The sequence below is a fragment of the Panthera uncia genome, chromosome F1, assembly GCF_023721935.1.
Source record: "Panthera uncia isolate 11264 chromosome F1, Puncia_PCG_1.0, whole genome shotgun sequence".
NCBI classification, from domain to species: domain Eukaryota; kingdom Metazoa; phylum Chordata; class Mammalia; order Carnivora; family Felidae; genus Panthera; species Panthera uncia.
The window spans coordinates 19,454,072-19,471,414 of NC_064813.1; the positions used below are offsets into that span (position 1 = coordinate 19,454,072).

The 17,343-nt window shown below is 38.1% G+C and overlaps 1 protein-coding gene across 5 annotated transcripts in view; it reads left to right on the forward strand.

Moving 5' to 3' along the window:
* RASAL2 (RAS protein activator like 2) overlaps window positions 1-17,343 on the forward strand; it is a 349,271-nt gene that overhangs the window by 207,013 nt on the left and 124,915 nt on the right. The window contains exon 1 of one of the 5 annotated variants that reach the window (XM_049634020.1): window positions 8,676-9,624. The exons of the other annotated variants lie outside the window; for them this stretch is intronic. Coding sequence (XP_049489977.1) covers window positions 9,612-9,624 — 13 coding nt within the window. The 5' untranslated portion in view covers window positions 8,676-9,611. Of the gene's footprint in view, window positions 1-8,675; window positions 9,625-17,343 lie in introns of those variants that run through there. 5 annotated transcript variants of the gene reach the window in all.

Genomic DNA, 17,343 nt, shown 5'->3' on the forward strand with positions numbered 1-17,343 from the left:
CTCTCTCTCTCTCTCTCTCTCTTTCTGGTAGTCCAGATTGGCTAAGCTATTTACCAAAGCCTTTTTAGTTTATGTTTCAAACAGAAGGATTTGTAAATCAGATTGGTGGAAAATCTAGTTGGGTTTGTGTCCAAAACAGACTGGAGCTGCCTTTGGGGATGAAGAATGTTTTGTTAAGACCTTCCTGACACCCACCTGTCCTGTGATTTCTATAGTAACAGTGCTCAAGAAGAAAAGAAGCCCTGGAGATTCTCATTAAGGCATTGTGCTCACGGGATTGGTTTGATTACTTACTTTTCTCTGAAATTTACAGCCTATTTTCTTTCCTGTTATGTTCAGAAATTTGAATGTTAACTTTTCCCCCATTTTAATTGATAGTTAATATAACGCAATGAGAAATCCCCATCCTTTTCATTTTTTCCATCTGCTTACAAAATAATTCGTATCTTGTCTGTTTGGCATGTTCTTTCCAACTCTGGAGAGTAGAGAATAATGGTAAAAATTCAAGGTAGAAATGAGTAAAGAATACAAATTCAGAAGATAGGAAGTAAAAGACTGAATTAGAGAGCTGGTGATAAAGATTATTATTTTATCTCCGTTCATTTTTTCAATTAAAGGCCTTAGATTTTTTTCCCCTCTTTAATCAGAGTAGTGCCATCAAAGAGTCAAAAACATATTTAAGCAAACCTTTTGTAATTAATTTTCAAAAGTAGGAATCAAAGAGAAGTGTTACGATGTATGTGTGAGGATGTATATAATGAGCAGGTGATCTGGGGAGAGAGTGAGTGTGAGTGAAAGGAAGAGGAGAGAAAAAACTACATGTAAAAAATATATCAGGATATCATTGGCAGTACACATTACAATTAGATAAAAATAGCCTTGGGTAGCCACCGAAAGCTAGAGAGTTCTAGATAAGCCTCCCAAAAAAGAAACTGCAGGCACGATAGGAGCGAGGAGAAAATTCGGCCTTTTTTTTTTTTTTTTTTAATCTATTTATTTATTTTGAGAAAGAGAGAGTGCCAGCTGGGGAGGGGCAGAGAGAGAGAGACAGAGGGAATCCCGATGTGGGGCTCAATCCCACGAACCAAACCTTGAGATCATGACTTGAAGCCCAAATCAAGAGTCGGTTGCTTAACTGCAGGAACCACTAAGGCGCACCTAGTCTGGCCTCTTCTAAAAAGCTTTAACGTCAGTGATACAGCGTAGGGTTATAGGTGAAAGATGAGCTTTTGCAGCTTAACTGTGTTACTTGGATTAGTAAATTAGAATTACACTTAATTTTCATAAGCTTTTCCAAGGCTTAGCAATGAATTTAACTGCTCTGATGTATTCATGCCTAAATAATACATTCAGGTATAGTGACCTGCCTGAGTTCAGGCTGCTCCAGCAGAAAACTGTAGACTGGGTGGCTTAAACAGCAACCGTTTATTTCTCACAGTTCTGGAGGCCGGCAAGTCCAAGGCTTGGTGTCTGTGGATGGCCCTCTTACGGGTTGCCGACTGCCCACTTCTCGTACCCTCCCATGGCAGAAAGAGGGCATGGGTGGCGGTCTCTCTTATAAAGAACTAATCCCGTAAAGCTCCAAGTGCACATGACTTCTAAACTGAAATTGTATTCCAAGTTAAAGTATCTGTCAAGTAATAGAAGAGGTAAATCCAGAAGGACGAAAAGATGACAAAGGGAATCCCCAGAATATTGGTGTAGTCCCAGAATGGCAATCATGTAGCTGGCTGAGGGAGCATCCGGTGATGAATGAAATTCTTGCTATTAAAGATGCAACTTCATGCATCATTTAGAGAACTTCTTTACCAAACAACAGCATGTTTGGCACCCATAGCACTTAGTAAGTATTGAGTACAATTAAACATTGAACAACAAAGCACAATATATTTTCAGCATTTTCCAATCCATCGTATTCTTTTAAATTTCATGTTTACATGTATGGGTATGATGTAAAATTTGAAATGTGCATCATGAAAGTTTTAAGAAATTTGGAAGGTTTGTAGGTGATAATTTTAATTATGCAGCAACTGATGTCATAGGTTACAGGGTGGTCCATAATAATCAAACTTCACAAATTCAAGCTAGAACTTCTCCAAGGATAAAACTGTATTTTAAAAATCACTGCTGTGGCCTGACTTTCTCTTGCCAATGAGATGGAAACCGTTGTATTTATTTTCTAACAGGAGGGGGAAAGGGATGTCTCCAGTCCCCATGTGTAGATGTCCCTGTTCTTATTTGTCTGGATGGCCTCCTGAGAGATGTAATACTGAGAGTGTGATTCTGCCCTTAGTTACCAATGACTGTTTCCTTAGCAAATTCATTAATCTCTCTTGTATCTCTCAAGTTTTGTCACCCATAAAATACCATTCAAATATTAGACTTCCCTGAAATATAGCTATTTTTCCACTTACTTTTGTTGCCTGTCAATACGACATTTTAAGACCAGCTTGTTAAATACATTATTTCATTTTAAATTAGTTAAAATCCAAGGCATTTGTTCTTTAAGCTTACTGTATCCTGGGGCAGATTTATCTGTTAGTAGTAACCACATTTGAAAGTAGGTTAAAGAATAGTATTGCCACAGGGGGTGGCTCAGTCACTTAAGCATCTGACTCTTGATGTCGGCCCAGATCATGATCTTGCAGTTCATGGAATCCATCCCCATGTAGGACTCTGTGCTAACAGCGTGGGGCCTGCTTGGGATCCTCTCTGTCCCTCTCTCACTCTCTGCCCCTCCCTTGCTCATGCTCTCTCTCTCTTAAAATAAATAAATAAACTTAAAAAAAATTTTTAAAGAATAGTATGGCCACAATAATCCTAAGTCTTGAATATGCCAGAAACTAAGATCTTTGTTTTTATTGGAATTTATTGCTGTGTCACTGAAACAAATCTCTCATAGAAGATTTTCAAGTTTTTTATTGGTAGTGAACACTTTTTTTGTCTTTAGCTTCAACAGTAATAAATTTAGATATCAGATTTTATTGCCAAGAGAAAATACGTTATCCCTTGTGATAGAGGAATTTGGCTTGTTTCAAAGCAAGGGGTAAATCCTTGCATGTGGTATTTGTACTGCTGAACTGCATTATGGGTTTTCTGCAGGGTCACTGTTTTGGAATTGATCATGAATTGATTACATGCCTCATGCTATAATTCTGGCACCTTTTATACTATTTGATTATGCCTTTTCTGAAAGAATATGTAATTCATTTCTTCTCTTTTTAAGTTTACTTATTTATTTTGAGAGAGAGAGCAAGAGAGAGCAAGCAGGGTAGGGACAGAGAGAGGGAGAGAGAGAAAATCCCAAGCAGGCTCCCCACTGTCAGCACAGAGCCCCATTTGGGCCTCGAACTCATGAACCGTGAGATCATGACCTGAGCTGAAATCAAAAGTCAGATACTTAACCGACTGAGCCACCCAGGTATCCCTCTAATTCATTTCTTATAGTATAGACCTTGCGTGTGTGTGTGTGTGTGTGTGTGTGTGTGTGTGTGTCTGTGTGTGTACAAGGGAAAAAGAATAGCCATACAACTGAGAAAAGGGGCCCCTCATTCTCTTGAATCGGATTTCAAGATTGGCTGGATATTTCCTGAGAACACACAATCAGGGGCCAAGTGATTGAGAATATCTCTCTTTTCCTCTCCTCACTTATTCTCTTCAGTCTTCTATTCACTTCTTTCCCCCATATTCTAGGAGCCAGATGTTCAGAAAACATTCCACGTTATCACTCAAAGTTACCATTCTCAAGCCAGGAGCTGCTGCTCAGCGTGTGGGTAATATAGCTGTGTCCACTTGCTGAAATAAATGAAAAAGCACAAGTAGAAAGAAATTCAGTGTATCATTCCAATAGATGTAAGTTTCATGATCTCTGGATTCATATACTGTGAAGAAAAGAGCCACGGCTGGTGATAAACCTAATCTGGAACAATATACAAGCTTTTTTATAAAATTGATAACATTATAGAAAATTTGGAAGAATACAGAGAGCCACAAAGAGGAAAAATAACAACCCCAAAATGCCACTTAAGGTAAATTTGGAGAAGTAGTTCAGTTCAATATACCATAGTGGTTAAGAGAAAGCACTCCAGAGCCAAATGAAGTGTGGATTCTGGTTCTACCAGTTTGTGACCTCGGGCAGGTTACTCACTCAAGCCTGTCTGTGTCTCCATTTCTTCATATGTAAAATGGGCAAAATGATAGCATTTACTTATTAAATAATTTTTTTAATGTTTATTTATTTTTGGGAGAGACAAAGTACAAGCGAGGAGGGGCGGAGAGAGGGAGACACAGAATCTGAAGCAAGCTCCAGGTTCTGAGCTGTCAACATAGGGCCTGACGTGGGGCGCAAACTCACGGACCATGAGATTGTGACCTGAGCCGAAGTCGGACGCTTAACTGACTGAGCCACCCAGACGCCCCCCGCCCCCACTGCTTTTTTTAAATTTTATTTTTTTATTATTATTATTTTAAATAAAAAAAAATAGGTTGTTTACCTTAAAATTCTTTTTCCTAGTGGGCGCCTGGGTGGCTCAATTGGTTAAGTATTTGACTCTTGATTTCACGTCAGGTCCTGGTCTCTCGATTCATGGGATCAAGCCCCACATTGAGCTCTGTGCTGACAGCATGGAGCCTGGTTAGGATTCTCTCTCCCCCGCAACCCCTCCCACTTGTGCTCTCTCTCTCTCTTGCTCTCCCCCAAATAAATAAATACACATTAGAAAAAAAAGAATTCTTTTTCTTGTGAAACTGCTGTTAGAATCTTCTAATTTTTTCCTTGTTTTTTTTTTTTTTTTTTTTTTTTGATGTGTTTTTGACTTACCTCTTGGAGTTCTACTAGATTTTAGCTTGCTGTAGTTAGTTGTAAGGGAATAATGGAAATTGAGTGAAACTGAATGAACCTGAGGCATGCAGTAGTATTTTAAATTACGTAGTACATGCAAGTGTTGTTGTGTTAGTGGTATGCTAAAGATGACTGTACCATAACGTCTATGCCTTCTCTAAGTGGATTTGCGAATTTTCTTTAAAACTAAGACAGAAATGCTACTGACTATATTTTCTGGAAACTAATATGTGCAGTATACAGGGAAGGTGGACCAATAGTACCTCAGTTGTGATAGCGGATTAGCTTCACAGGAAATCAACAGGCCTCACAGATAATTGTATTTATGTTTTGAAGCCCCTGAAGAAAATGAGTTTTTGAAAGCCTTTTGGAAGTACAATTGAAGCTGTCTTTTTAAATGAAGAGAGACAATATCGCAGACGCATCCTTGGCTCTCTGAGCACATTGGGAGATATTAGCCATTAATATCCAACTCTATCCCCAGATGCTTTTAGTTGTTCTTTGTTGTTTATTAATGGTTTTTTTTCATAGAAATAGAAGTGTTACTTTTGTACCTGTAACATATTCTTACCCATATGATGAAAGAAAACTAGAAAAAGATTTGCTTGTACTTTTCCACTTGAGTTTAGCTTATTTTTCTTCGAAGTGGGGTCCTATTCATATGAGTGCCTGGGTATTAGGAAGCCGACTGATCTTTGATTTTACCTGCTCCCTCCAACGCTTCCTCTCTGCCAGTTGCCATTTCAGGTAAGGAAATGCAGGGCACTAAGCTGTCGTGGCTAGAAGAGCAAGGTAGAGCTCTCCTGCTTAGCCAGAAGTCTGGGAAACATTGTGTGGCTGTCTTACTGGTCACTTCGTGGTATCTGCCTTTTCTAAACACTTACAAGTACTTTGCTAAACCCTACGACTAATAGGCCTTCAAGTCTTTATAATGCTTTTTTATCAGAAGGGAAGGGTATATGTATGTGTGCTTGTTGTGGGCCCATCCTGTACAAATAAACTGAAATAAAAATTAGAATTTCAGAAGCACTTCTGAAAAAGTGGGTGACCTTAGTGTTTGTTGTTCCAATTATAGACAATGATTTCCTTTTCTAAAATGAACTGTGGAAAGAATGCAGTGGGAAGACCACAATATCAGAATGCCAGTCTGGTTTGTGGGGAGACCTTAATAGAATTTGGGTTTATGGTTAGAAGCAGCTGTGTCTCTGATCACCTGCTGTTCAAAGGAGGGAGCACACACATATAGGCTGGTGTATACCTCAGCTTGCCTGCTGCCGGCACGTGTTTGTGCTTGGAAGAGGAGAAGATAAGTATTAACAGGGATTTTTTTGTTTGTTTACTTGTTAACTTGTTTGGTAAGAAGTAAAACTGATGTGCGTGTCATTTGTAATTATGTGCGGTTAGCCTCCGTAGTAGCACAACACATGGCCGTGGGTTCACAGAAGGTGAAAATTACTCCAACAAGCAACTTCCACAGATCAGGATTCTACCCAGTGCGAGTAGGTTCTAATTAGCTAAATGATGAAATGACTGTCTTCCCTTGATATATAATTCTTCTGGCTTCACGAAGTCACTTGAAAGCATACAAGCCTGAGATAAATTCCTTTACGTTCTTGTTTCAGCACATGACATATATAGTGCTAGGCTCTGGCATCAGAAGGTAGGTAGGTGTGCGTGTGCTCCCTGTCCTCAAGATACTGCAAAGTCCTCCTGACTTTAGATACTTATAACAGGTTTGATAAGTGAGATATATCCTTTCATCCATCTGTCCATCCATCCGTCTTTCATTCCTTAAGTACCTGCTAATGCCAGACCTTGTTCTAAGCTCTGTGAGTAAGCCAAAAATAAGACAAAGCCTCCACTCCCCACCCCCACCCCCACCACTCCCCATCTACCTCACATTCCAATGGGGAAAGAGCATTGAACATCAGTACGTAATATAATGTTAGGTAATGGTGAGGGCTATGAAGAGAAAAAATAGTGCAAGGCATAAAAAAAAAGTACAGGGGAGAATGTGATCAACTCTGAGTAGGAAATAAGGTAAAGAAAATAATTTTAGGGGCACCTGGGTGGCTCAGTCGGTTGAGTGGCCGACTTCGGCTCAGGTCATGATCTCGCGGTCTGTGAGTTCGAGTCCCGCGTCGGGCTCTGTGCTGACAGCTCAGAGCCTGGAGCCTGTTTGGGATTCTGTGTCTCTCTCTCTCTGACCCTCCTCATTCATGCTCTCTCTCTGTCTCAAAAATAAATAAACGTTAAAAAAAAAAATTAAAAAAAAAGAAAAGAATTTTAAATCTGGTTGAAGGATAAATAAGAGTGGACCAATTTCCTGTTGTCAACAGTGGTTCTCAGATTTAATCAGGTATAAAAAAGTGCTTTTTGCAGGACACAATAATGTGTTGTTATAATTAACCGTCAGGTATCTGAAAATGTCATTATTGATCTGAATTTGAAATCATGCTAGGCTTCTTTAAGGTTAATTAACAGTAGCAGGTTCTAACATTTAAAAATATGTTTAAGAAGAAAAACCTCACGCTTGAGAACATTGTGTAGGTGAACTTTTTCTGTCATTTGGGAAAAGATTGCTGTTATTCTGTTTTCTCATCAGAACAGTAGCGTTGTTCAGTAGCACAGTCTGAGAACTACTGCACTGTGGTCTGTTCATCGAATGGACAGTCACCTGTGTGGGAAGAGTTGGGATTCACTGTCTCTTGTCACAGGGAGCCCTTGCAGAAAGCTATTTCCAAGGGCTCTGGCTTGTTTTTATTGACCTGAAATCTCTCTGCCTCGTAACTTAGACCTCACTGTCCTTAGTTCTAACTCTCGAGTCGAATTATGGAAATAACGATCTATTTCTTAGAAATATTCATAGAAATAACAAGTAAAAATAATTTCAGAGGACCTTGCACAAGATTAAGGTCGATTATAAATGACAGTCAATACTGATAACGTTGTGTTACCTTTGGGGAGAAGAGGGTGCAGGTTGTCGGTGTGTTGTCATACAGGGCGAGGTGGGAATCTGTGGTCTGAAAGTCCTCCTCGTCAGAGCCATAGTTTGTTCCTTTCTGTATACCTTTTGTTTATGCCTTTCTTTCTCTGTGAGTCTTACCTGAGTAGCACTAGGGTTTAAAGGAGTAGTTCATCTGAAGTAGAAACAGGAAACCAAAAGTATAGGCAGAGGAAAATGCAATCTTAAGACATTAATGATTCTTCAAGGAAGATGAGACTAGATAACCAAAAGCAAATTAGATGGTGTTAAAGTAGACTTTAAATTTAAGTCTTTGGGGCGCCTGGGTGGCTCAGTCAATTAAGCGTCCGACTCTTGGTTTCAGCTCGTGTCATGGTGTCACTGTTTGTGAGTTTGAGCCCTGCATCGGGCCCTGGGCTGTCAGTGTGGAGCCTGCTTGGGGTTCTCTCTCTCCCCCCTCTCTCTGTCCCTATCCTGCTCGTGCTCGCTCGCTCTCTCAAGGTAAATAAACATAAAAAATAAATAATAAATAAATTTAAGTCTTTTTGAGATTTAGGGAGAAAAAAGGACCATACATATTTCACACAACCTATGTATATTTATAATATGCATATCTCTGAGTACATATGTATATCTAGATCGCAAGTGATATATTACATCTAAAAATATATATAAATATAGCTAGATGGAGTATATGTCTTTCTGTGAGCTGTTTGTTTAGTGGTAGATAACAGATTGATACTGTGCTCTTCTCATATCTGTCCTGTTCCTCTGTCTGGAGTGGCAGGTAGGATCTGCTCAGCGATTCAAACTGTGAATATTTTAATTGATCAATCGTGACCTGTTAACCTCAGCAACTGAGCAGCTGCATAATGTGTTAGGTCATCATACCAATTATTAAGATTACATCATTGACCTGCCTTCCATTTTTTTGGAACATAGTGGGGAAAAACCCTAGATGTATGTCGGACTTCAAAATAAGTTGAAATGATGACTAAGAACAGTGATATCATCTATAATTTCATCACATCTAGTTGACTTAAGTAGTTAAGAGCCACTCAGTTTATACAATTACTTTTTTCTTTATTTTTAAAGTAAAGTACTAGCTTAAGAGCTGAATGAAGGGTTTTAGGGATATACAATTTTTCTTTTCTAAATTTGAAATACTTCTGCTGTGTTAGGGTGATCTACAGAGTGAATTTAATATAGTAATATGTGCATTAGCAGATATATACTTCTATGTACACTACATTAGTTCTAAGATATTTACCCGGTTTTTGTACTTTGAAAGGTTCATGTTTTAATTCATCATAAAAACATTCAAAATAAAAATCTCTGAAATTTGTATTATTTTTCATTTCCCTAAAATATGACAGATTTTGAAATAGATTGATTTTTAAAAAAGAAGTCTCTTTTTTAACATGCAGAGATGCACACATCCACCCTACTGCCCCTTGGGACAGAAAAAAATGTATTTCCTAGCTTGGCACGTCCATTGCTTCTCCTGAAGTAGATTGCCTGCACCCAGTGCTGCCAGAAGAGGTGCAGTGAGTAAGGAAGTGTGCCTATTGTTTAGTGCTCTGTAGCAAAAGAACTGGGGAAAAGAAAAAAAGGATTAAGTTTGACTGGTGTTGGCTCTGGCTTTTCTGCATTCCAAACCGTCTGAGGCACAGAGCGAGAGCAAAAGAGAGAGAGAGCAGGAACGCCAGCCAGTGCGAGCATGGGCGAGGACAGGATACAAGTGTTTTGAGTTTCTGACTGGCATGCCGGAAGGATCATGTTAGCAACACCCAGAAACTTCGCAGAATGCAGACCCCAGGTAAGAGCTCCTTGAGTCTGTCTGAGTCTGAAATTAAGTTTGGATATATTTAAAGGGAATGTGGAGATTTATTTTTATTACACAGATGCAGTGGCTGCTAACCTTTATGATTATTGGCTTTAAAGAAATAGGTGGGCTTTCATTCCTGTCAGTTCACAGGAATATTGTGTTGAGGCTCTCGGCATGCCAGTACAAAAATCAGCACAAGACAAGCCATTTGAGAAACTAAGATTAATTAAAAGGGCAACGATCATAGCAAAGTATTAACAATGCAGCATTTACTTGTTCTTTTAATAATTTGAAGTGGACTCTTATTCTGGATCTTACCCAGAATTCTTTATGAGATGTTAAGATGACTGGAAATGGATGCAACTCATTTCTCTCTGAGGAAGACAAAATATATTGACCATCAATAAGAACTTAACAGTCTTGCTTGAGTCTCAGAAGCACGTAAATAAATGTGTCATTCAGAAAGTTCAACAGGTTGGATCCGTACATAACAGTAGAGCATTCAAACGAGAACTTGGCTTGTTCTTTCTGTCCAGGGTAGACTTTTAATATCTTTTGCCAATAGATGACAAGTTAGAGTCTTTAACCAGTTAGCCCACTGAAAATTAAATCTGAAAGAGATTTTAGAGATCATCTATAGGCCAATCTCTACATTTTCAGTAAGAACATTGAGGTCTAGGGGATTTAGTGCTTGCTCAAGATCACAGATCTAGAAACAGAATTGAAATGAAAATCCCTATCTCCTGATTTTCAGTTAACTGTTGTTATCATGGTACCAGTTACAGTTAGGTTTTATATTTTATCTGTGCTGTATCTGTCGGCCTCAAGTGCCATAAATTACTGCATAAATAGACAAATGCATCATCATAAACCTAGATTAAAATCTTGTGAGGAGATATTGGGGGCTGGATGTCATCAAATCAATGCTAATATCATGCTCTTGATCAAAAATATATAACAAAGTATCAGAAAAAAATGGCTTTCAGTTAAGGAAAATGGCTATGATTTACATGTTGTTATATACGCAGTTACATAGCTGTGGCATATTCTGAATATTTGTATATGAAATTGAAACTCTTTCAAATTGACTTCAGTATCTCTTAAAGACTTTAGGACTTAGCGGGGCGCCTGGGTGGCGCAGTCGGTTAAGCGTCCGACTTCAGCCAGGTCACGATCTCGCGGTCTGTGAGTTCGAGCCCCGCGTCAGGCTCTGGGCTGATGGCTCGGAGCCTGGAGGCTGTTTCCGATTCTGTGTCTCCCTCTCTCTCTGCCCCTCCCCCGTTCATGCTCTGTCTCTCTCTGTCCCAAAAATTATAAAAAAAAAAAAAAAAAAAAGACTTTAGGACTTAGCAATTTCCTGTATACTTTAAGTTAGTAAAGGTTGTATCTAATTTTTTTACTTGTATCTATTACTAGAGGCAAAAAATCGTTCCATGTTCACTGCCTTTCCTGTGTTTATTTTTTTAAATGTGAGACAACAGTTTTAAATTATCTAACAGTTTGGACCGATCGCTTTCTTATCCAAGGCCCAGCTCTGTTTCTCTCCATTTAAAAGGGTCCTCTGTTACTTCACTTCATGAATTGTGTGTTAGAGGATAACTTAAGTTGAGAATCTCGAGAGTCACCACAGACAGTGAACATCTGTCTTCATACATTTTCATTTAGTCTCTAAAAAAGGTTGCTGCCCTTTCCATTTTTGTGCAGACCATTGTGGGGTTGAGAGAGGCCACACTATCCTAGTGAGCTAAATAGTAGAGATAGCCGCTGTCAAAAGGATCTGTCATGGCTCTTAACAGCTCCTGGGAACAAGTTCGCTCCATTTGGCTGTAAGCACAGTGCAAGGATGTGGCCCTTTTGTGTTACAGCCTGACCTGCTCATTCCAGTTTTTGACTGGGCCTGTGTGGTGATTTACAAGTCTGTGTGGGATGAGCAGTAAGTTGTAAGGAATGGTTTCATTACCGCTCTCGGCTATCGGAAACCAAATTACAAAGTCCCACCCAGTGGGAAACAAGAGACGGTTTGTCTTAGTGCAGGATCCATTATTTAAGCACACTGTTTATAAGAGGACTTGATGACTGTGAACATGAGGACATAATGCTCTACCCAGTTAGCAGTGCCCGTGTGGTATTACACATGGCTGGGATTCGTCTCTGGTCTTTTATGCTTCGTGGAGTATGTGAAAGGGTTGCCATGATATGTGTGTGTATTGTGTGTATGTGTGTATGTGTGTATGTGTGTGTGTGTGTGTGTGTGTGTGTGTGTGTGAGAGAGAGAGAGAGAGAGAGAGACAGACAGACAGACAGACAGATACTAAGATGGACATTTGGCCTGAGTATATTTCTCCATGTCAGAAACAGTCAGAGGTCATTAATCTAGTGCTGGTATTTTACTGACCTAACTTGAAAGAAACTATTTTATTAACCAAACTAACCATTCTAAAACTCACTACCATGCCTTAGAAAGAGAAAATATTAGAAAGAAACACATATTCCTTTTTCTCTGAATACAGCTGTAAGATTATGCATGTTTATACTTTCTGTGTTAAAGAAAAGCAGTCATAAGGTGCCCATTTTATGACTAAAGATAATATCTAAATGGAAGTCGAATGGGTGAAGTGAAATGAGTAGCATGAGAAAAGAAACTCTCATATGGATGTGAAATAATTCTCTTTGGACCAGTGTTTTCTTGAAGGCAGACTCATTTTCACTCTTCATGGTTTTTCCTTGATACTGATTTCTTTAAAATGTTTTTTTCGTGAAATATATATCTCTGTCTCCATAGAAATACAGTTCCTATACTAAATTCTCAAAGAGCCCTGTAACATAGCTATGACATTTGTCATAATTTGATTTACAAGATTGGCTCTGGGTGATTAAAACTTTTGTCTCTTTCAAAGGACTTGATCTTTCTCCTTTTTCACTATAGTTTCTTTCTACCTCTTAGGTATAATTTTGTGTTTTGTATCCCAGTTAAAACCTTAAGAATGAAATCTTTTCAGACAAAAGTGAAGGCAAAAGACAGACCAAGAGCAAGGGCTTGAGGCTGGACATGCAAAATGCTCTGAGTCGTCAAATTAATTCTCCACTCATAAAAGTTACCTGATAATTCACTCAAAACTCTGGGAATCCTTTTATGTATACAACATGGGTGGATTTCCCCTTCTGCCTCATTCTTGACCTTCACTAACCTCTGGAGAGAAAAAGTGTTACACTCTGGTTTTGTTCTTTCTCTCTTCTGTTCTTTTATGTTCTCGTGCTCTCTAGTCGTTGTTCCTGGTGGTTCTTGTTTTTAGTTCCCTGTATATCAGTTTTAATAAAGAAACAGGTGACTATTGTGAAATCAAGTTCACCAGATTCTTACACTTGAGTTACATAAACTTCCTTAAAATATGTAGTTCTTAGTGCAGAGAGGGAAACAAAATGGTTATGTTCTGTTGTTTACTAATGAACCGTGATTAAAAAAATGAGTCATGACTCAGCAATATGACTTCTGTTATAGTTGTCTTTTTCTTCTTCTTCTTCTTCTTCTTCTTCTTCTTCTTCTTCTTCTTCTTCATTTTATTTATTTATTTTTTTGTGTGTGCTCATTGGGATTCAGTCTACCAGATTCCACATTTAATTATGGGTATGATCTCAGCTTGTGTTTGGAAGCCTTAAGCATTGCCAGTGATAATACTTTCTTTGTACATACTTGACAAGTAGGAGAGATTTACTGAATCAGTCATTAAAATTCAGATGAAGGTCTTTATCTTTTCTAGTGTCCTTCATGTGCCTACTCAGACTTTACCATTCAGTTGAATTAGGAGTACTATGAAGTTAAACACTGGAGAGAGAGCCAGTGAGTTCTTATCAATAATTTGACTCTGTAGAGAGTCTGTATTTCCGTCATTCTCAGGTTTACGGTATTTTAGGAATAAATGAATTGCTGAAGCAGCAACTTGAAAAGTTATTTTAAGTTACAGCAGTCCTGTTCTTTGAAGAAGAAACTACCTGGTCCTGCTTGCTCTTTCTTGACAGGATTTCTAAAGTAAGCAACTTAAGATGCCAGGATCAGGCAAGGGTCATTCAGGATCAGGTGTCACGCAGTCAACCTGTTGGACGAGTTGCTAACTCTGATGTCTTGCATCTAATTCCAAAGACTATGGAGTACCTTTGAAAGATTTTAACAGCACTGTTACATAGTTAACTATTCATGGATACTACCTTTAGTTAATATGAAGAGGAGAAAAACTGGATATTCTTCTGCTCTTTAATATTCTGGTTTGTAACTTTTTTGTTAAATTATACTCCAAACAGGCCATGTGTAGTTGATTTGATTTCTTGTCTTTTGAGTCACGTAGGAGAAGGTAAGGTGTTTGCGTCTCTTCTTCAATAACTCCTTTTGCCAGAATATAAAATAATTTATTTTCTGCCCCCCCCCTTTAAAGAATGATGTGTCAAAGTGAGTGCAAGAAGAGCCCCCCCAAAACAAACAAACAAACAAAACTAGCCAGTGTGAATATATAGAAAGAAATGGGTTTGCTTAGTCAAAGAACAGGACAAAATGTAATAAGTCTGTTAACAGGGAATGATAATCATCTTTTGTGTAGCAAGAGTTCGTTGTAAAGAGCTCATTTCTAAGAGTTTGCTCTATATGGTTATATAATATTTGTTACTGGCATTTTCTCAAAGTATGGGAAATAATCACTCAAAGAAAAGGTAATAGGTTATTTAATTGCTTTCTGCATGTGGTTAGAGGAACAGCATCACATAGTATTTGGTCTGATTTTTGTGAGTCTCCATTACACAGCTGAAATTTAAGAAGATTTTTAATGAATTGAAGTCTATTTTATCTTCTATATAATTTGCTTACATACATCATGAGATTTTCCTTGAAGCATTTTGCCTCCACTTAAAGTTCAGGGAACCATCACAGTGGTTTGCCAGTATTATCATTTTGATCATAAGTATTTGCATAGTAGCTACAATTGCTAAAATTTTGAAACAGGTTTTTAGTAATTTTAGTTTTATTCATTTCCTTCCCTTATAAACGCAGCACTCAGTATTTATACTTGACTGATGATCAGCTTTTAAAGGTAAATTTTTTTTAAAGTTGTTTGTTTTCAGTTGAACATGGTGTCAACCATTTTTACTAACAAAACCAAAAACGTGGTGTAAAGAAGAAATCCTAGGAGTTACTGCTGTCATTACAGGAATGACAACCCGTCTCTCTTGGAAACATTTTTTAGCTTATACAAAACCAACATATACTATGCAGAGGGAATTTATTGTAATGAAAAAGGCAGAAGTCTAGTGGAACTAGATTTATTTGTCCCCTGTGCCTCAGTAGAACTGTTTTGGTCAACCCTTGATGATATTACTTGATTTCAAGGTTGTTTTTGGTGGGGCAGAGAGGCAGGGTGTGCGTTTGTTTTGTTTTTAAATAGGAAGGTATTTAAAAACCAGAAGCCAGGCTTTTGTCTCGTCCTTTAAAAAGAAAATCCAACTAATTATTTACCAGGTTTTTTTTCGGAAACATATGTTCCTGTGAGCAAACTGTAAAATGTATTTGACAATGAAATTTTAATTAACAAGAAATAGTGAGCTTCAAGGGTATGACTATTTCATTACTACAAAAGTACAATAATTTATGACGGCGTCCCACTAGGTTTCTCCCAGTGTCAGAAATTATAAACCCATTTTCATTCTGCTGGTTCTTGAATTAAATATTTAAAGACGGACTTTTTATTTCTTTTTCCCTTGTCAAACCCACATTAAAGGAGAATGGAAGCTGTTGTAAGGCTCTTCAGGTTTAGTCCAGATGTTGCTTATGTTATGTTTTTCTCTGATAGTCTGAAACGAGAAATTTTATTATTTTATTTCAGTATAGTTGACACACAATATTACATTAGTTTCGGGTGTACAACATAGCGATGAACCTTCTCTGTGTTGTGCTATGCCTACCACAAGTGTAACTACCGTCTGTCCTGACATCACTATTACAATATCATTGACTATATTCCCTATGCTGTGCCCGTTATTCCTGTGGCTTACTCATTCCATAATTGGCGGCCTCCTTCTCCCACTGTCCTTTGCCCATTTCATCCTCCCTTCTCCCCTCCGCTCTGGCAACCGTGGGTTTGCTCTCTGTATTTATAGGTCTGATTTTGCTTTTCATTTGTTTATTCATTTATTTTGTTTGAAAAGAGAAATCTAAAAATTTTATTACCCACTCATTATATATAACAAACTCCTACACATCAATGAGAAAAAGGCAAGACTTGAATGCCAGTTTTGCAGAAGAAGTGATCCAGATGGCCATTCCATATACGAAAAGGTGCTCAGTTTTATTAGTTCTCAGGGAAATGCACATTTAAACCAAAATGGAATGTCAAATGTCTAAAATGAGAAAAATAGAAAATACCAAATGTTGATGAGACTCCAGAACAAAAGGAATTTTTATACTGCCGATGGAAATATAAATGTACACAACTACTTTGGAGCACTAGATGACAATATCTAGTAAAGCTAAACAATGCTCCATGATTCAGCAATTCCACTCTTATTTATGTGCCAATAGAATGCATAAATAGGGTCACCAAAAAAACCTGCACAAAAATGTTCACAACAGCACCATTCATAACAACTAAAAATCAGAAACTACCCAAATGTTCATCAGCAATGGAATGGATAGAATGGTTTGCTTACACAATGGAATTCTATACAGCGTTGACAAAGAACAAGCTACTGCTTCATGCAGCAGAGTAAATCTCACAAATGTATGCTGAGCATAAAAAGTTAGTCTCAAGTATATATACACAGTGTGATTCTACTTACATACGGTCCACATGTATCTGAGGTGATGGAAATCAGCATAGTGATTATCTGTATGGGGTAATGACCGAAAAGGGTGCATAAAGGAGGTGTCTTGTTGCTGGCAGTGTTCTGCTTTGTCTTGTTTTGTTTAATCCCACTGCTGCTTATTGGGATGAGTTCCATTTGAGAAAATTTATTGACCTGTATACTCATTATTTTTATACTTTTCTGAGCGTATCATATACATCAGTAAAGGATTTGAGAAAAGACATTTCTATAATTCCTTCATTTTGATTTTAAAAAATCGAAAAAACAAAACAAAAAACTTTGAGCAAACTTGTAAGATGTTGGTGTGATATTCTTTGAAAGTCTCTTTTGTTTATGTAGGAGATGAGTAATGATGCCATATTTATTTTCATATTGAAAGTCGTCTAGTTGGTGTGTGCATCCAAGGACTTTACATTTTGGGTCATTTAAAGGGTTCTATGGGGAGGGCATCTGAGAGACCAGGCTTGCATGTGCATCTTCAAAATAAAATTGCACTATGCAACTGTGCGGACAGCTCGGAGCCCAGAGCCCGATTCAGATTCTGTGCCTCCCTCTCTCCTGCCCCTCCTCCATTAATACTCTGGCTGTCTCTCAGAAATGAATAAACATTAAAACAAAAAATTTTAAAAAATTGCACTATGCAAATCATAGGCTTTTGGCAAGCTCTGAGCATACCATATAAAATACTAATTTTCATGTGTAATACCTCAATTATAAAAGTATTTTATAATAAGGGGGAAGATGGTAGACGGGAGGATCTTGAGCTCACTTCCTCCCATGGAGACTCCAAGGATTCCACTACATACAATGCAGCTCACTCTGAAAATGACCTGAGGACTAGCCGAATAGCTCGTCCACAGCTTCAGA